The 3,667-nt window shown below is 48.9% G+C and overlaps 1 protein-coding gene across 1 annotated transcript in view; it reads left to right on the top strand.

The window, feature by feature from the left end:
- Positions 1-3,178: 3,178 nt before the first annotated feature.
- Positions 3,179-3,667, top strand: part of ALPK3 (alpha-kinase 3) — a 61,429-nt gene continuing 60,940 nt past the window's right edge. Inside the window, 4 exon segments of the mRNA XM_011961073.1 lie at positions 3,179-3,331; positions 3,333-3,545; positions 3,547-3,620; positions 3,622-3,664. Coding sequence (XP_011816463.1) covers positions 3,179-3,331; positions 3,333-3,545; positions 3,547-3,620; positions 3,622-3,664 — 483 coding nt within the window.

Here is a 3,667-nt window from a genome sequence, read left to right as displayed (position 1 = left end):
GGCTCACGTGGTCCTCCCACCTCAGCCTCCTGAGCAGCTAGGACTACAGATGTGTGGCCCGCTAATTTTTAAATTTTTTTGTAGAGATGGGATCTCACTTTCTTGCCCAGGCTAGTCTCAAACTCCCAGACTCAAGCAATCCTCCTGCCTTGGCCTCCCAAAGTGCTGGGATTACAGATGTGAGCCACTGTGCCTGGTGTATATTGTTTCCTAATGTAGAACCAAGGCATGTGCTCGTCTGTGCTCTTTCAGCACCATGTACAAACCTCTATCACAGGATTTGCAATGATTCTGTTTTAATTGTTCTCTCTTCAGGCTTGAGAGGTTCTTGAGGGCAGATACTCTAACTTATTCATTTCTGTACCCTCAGCACTTGGCATAATGCCTCACAAGTAATAGTTAATAAATACTTGCTGAATGAACAGCTATGACCTTCAGGATCATAAGTGGAATGCCCCACTCCATTTTACAAAGGAGAAAGCTAAAGCTCAGGGATGGCAAGCCACTTGGCCAAGGTCACAGAGCTACTTAGTGGAAGAGTAGGGTTAGTCTCTGGACTCCTAGCCTAGTCCTTGTTAGACAACACCACTTTCCATATCCTCTTTCTCTTGTTAGACTGTAAACTTGGAAAGACATTATTGACCTCTCCATCCCTGAGTGCCTTGACATTCCTTACTCAGCTCGACCCCTATCATGAACTTGGTTGAAGACAGAAAAAATGTGCTTGTTAAATTTGCAGATAGCAGGAAGCTGGGTTCCAAATCTTGGCCAGATGTGGTGACTCACGCCTGTAATCCCAGCACTTTGGGAGGCTGAGGCAGGAGGATCGCTTGAGCCCAGGAGTTCAACATCAGCCTGGGCAACATAGTGAGACCCTGTCTCTTAAAAAAAAGAAGGGAAGGATAGATTCTCCTATAGGTTAGCACTGGATGATGGGCAGAATTTAAAAAGATATAGATAAGAAGGAAAGGAAATATAAGAGTAGGAAGATGAGATTTAACTTAAAAAAAAAAACAGGTAAGATTGTATACTTAGGATAAAAAAGACTTCAGGAGTGGGGAAAACTTTGATGAATAGTGATTTTTGTTGAAAACTCACAGACTCAATGAAAAATCGAGTCAGTGAAATAATTTGGCTGTCTGTCAGGGAAGTTGTTAATGTCTGGAGCCTAGACCCACACTAATGTAGGTGCAAATTTAGTTGTAGGTTGCTATGGTCTAACCTCTACAGGGGCCACATTTTCCGGAGGAAATTGGTAAGTTGGAGTGGGTAACTGGTGGCACCATATCCATTGTCATATGAGAAATGGCCTGGAAGGGAAGTCCAGAGTCCCCATTGTGCTAGGCAGGGTCTCAAGGCTCTAGCCCCTGCCTCGTCATCCTCTCTCTACTTTCCTGTCTACTTCATACTCAAGTGACATGCATACCAGGCTGTTTCAGTCCTCCATATCTTTATACATACTGTTCCCTCTATCTGGAATATTCAGTTCCTCCTGCTCCCCACCCATAACAGTCTACTTGGTGAGGACCTATGTAATTTACAAAATCCTTCTAAGCTTTACTTCCTTCATTGTAAAACTGTCCTAATCCAGGCAAAACTAACCACCCTTTGCTCTATACTTGGGTGCTTCCCTATACATAGTTTTAGAATTGTATGTTTTCTCCTGCATCGTATGTTGCCTGTCCCACCTATTAGACTGTGAGCGTCTTGCAGGCAGAGATCCTGTGACCCCTGCCTCTATTACCTGTGCCCTAACCTGACACATGCTTTCCCACCCACCCCCTTTTTTTCTCTGCTGCTTGAACCAGCATACATGATTTAAACAAATGAACCAAAACTCCAAGTGGGTTTCCAAATATTTGAAGGACCACCCTGTAGATGACTGAAGATTCTGTGCACCTCCAGAGAGCCAAGAGCAAGAATAAATGGGGACATGTGATCACGAGATGAATTTGGGATCACTAGGAGAGAACACTTTAATATCGGTCAGGATACCTCTGCCAACAGAAGCCTAAATTGGAAATAGCTTGAGCAAAGGGAGAACTTTTTTGGTACACAGATTCCAAGGAAAGTTTGAACTGCCTACCTGCAGGAAGGCCAGGGACAAAGCTGGACCCCAGGAACACCTGAACAAGGGCACCTGAAAGCCATCAGGACCCTGTGTCCTTCACCTCTGCTTCTCTCTGTGCTAGCTTTCTTGTTCCTCACTGTAAACTGGCTTACTCCACACAGCAGGAAACATGGCTTCTGACAGCTGTGGTCTCACAGCTCAGTTTTCCACCACAGAGGGTCTGGTTTTCTTTCCCAATTCCAGTTAAAAATGTTTTAATGTTTGGGAGGCCGAGGCAGGCAGATCACAAGGTCAGGAGATCAAGGCCATCCTGGCTAACACAGTGAAACCCTGTCTCTACTAAAAATATCAAAAATTAGCCAGGCATGGTGGTGGGTGCCTGTAGTCACAGCTACTCAGGAGGCTGAGGCAGGAGAATGGCAGGAACCTGGGAGGCGGAGCTTTCAGTGAGCTGAGATTGCGACACTGCACTCCAGCCTGGGCAACAGAGCGAGACTCCGTCTCAAAAAAAGAAAAAAATGTTTTAGAGAAGAACTTTATTGGCACAGCCAGGGTCTATAGTCAGGGAGATGGGGTACCGTGAATAGCCTGGCTTGAGTTTGATGCCAGTCAGCTGAGGCCAGGAGTGGGATCATGTGGGAACAAGGTAGTTGCCATTGGAACCACACGAAGTAGGGGAAAGCCATTTCCAAAAGTAGTGGGGATGGGTGCAGCTTCGAAAACAGAGGGGTTGGACTCCTTCGCTCCCACTTTCTAACAATTACAGTCATTTAGCTTCAGGTACTTTCTGGATGCTCTCAGGAAGAGCAGAAAGAAGGATGGATAAAAAGTCTGTGGGCACTTTCAATATTTAGACCAGGTTTCGGAAGGGCTTGGCACTAGTTCTTGGAAATTGTTGCATGATTTGATTATTTTTCTGGGCATCAGGACTCAGCCCATTTCCCCCTCTGGTGCTGAGAAATGGAGGCCGAAGGAGTGAAGAAGGAAGTTCAGTTATTCTAGATGTGTTAATTGAGCCCCTAATCTATGCTAGATACTGGGGGTGTGGGGGGAGACAAGAGAGAGAGATCCCAAGGAGTTCCAGCCTCTCAGGGACTCAGGTCACTAATGCAGGTGGCTGGGCTTGTCTACGTGCTGGGCCAACAGCCACTGGCGAGGCAAGGCGAGGGTCAGTCAGGGCTGGTGCCAGGAAGAGGGCCGGTTCTTTGGCTCCCTGGTCTCCTGCGGTCTAGCTCAAGCTGGCCAGCGGTTGACCTGGCTCCCCCTGGCCCCGGCCAGGCCTTGTGGACCCCTCATATGCAAAACGGGACATAAGCAGAGGAGGAAGGCCAGCCGGGAGCCGGGTCCTGGGAGCTCCACGAAGGGACCTGTCCTGGTCTCCATGTTCACGCTGCACCTTCCTTCCGAGGCTCCCGGGCCTCGCCCGACAAGGCGCTGCTGCAGACACCAGGCCCGCCGAGGGAGCAGGGAGCGTACTCGGAGCCAACCCTGGGGCGGGCACCTGGGGCCTGGCGCCCCCCAGAGTCTCCGAGCCGCGCTGCCCGGACCGGGCCGGGGGAGGGACAGCAGCAGGTGACGACGGCCTGGCCACCGGCT

The sequence above is a fragment of the Colobus angolensis genome, unplaced genomic scaffold (assembly GCF_000951035.1).
Source record: "Colobus angolensis palliatus isolate OR3802 unplaced genomic scaffold, Cang.pa_1.0 Scaffold534, whole genome shotgun sequence".
NCBI classification, from domain to species: domain Eukaryota; kingdom Metazoa; phylum Chordata; class Mammalia; order Primates; family Cercopithecidae; genus Colobus; species Colobus angolensis.
This window is presented reverse-complemented; position numbering and strand designations above follow the sequence as displayed.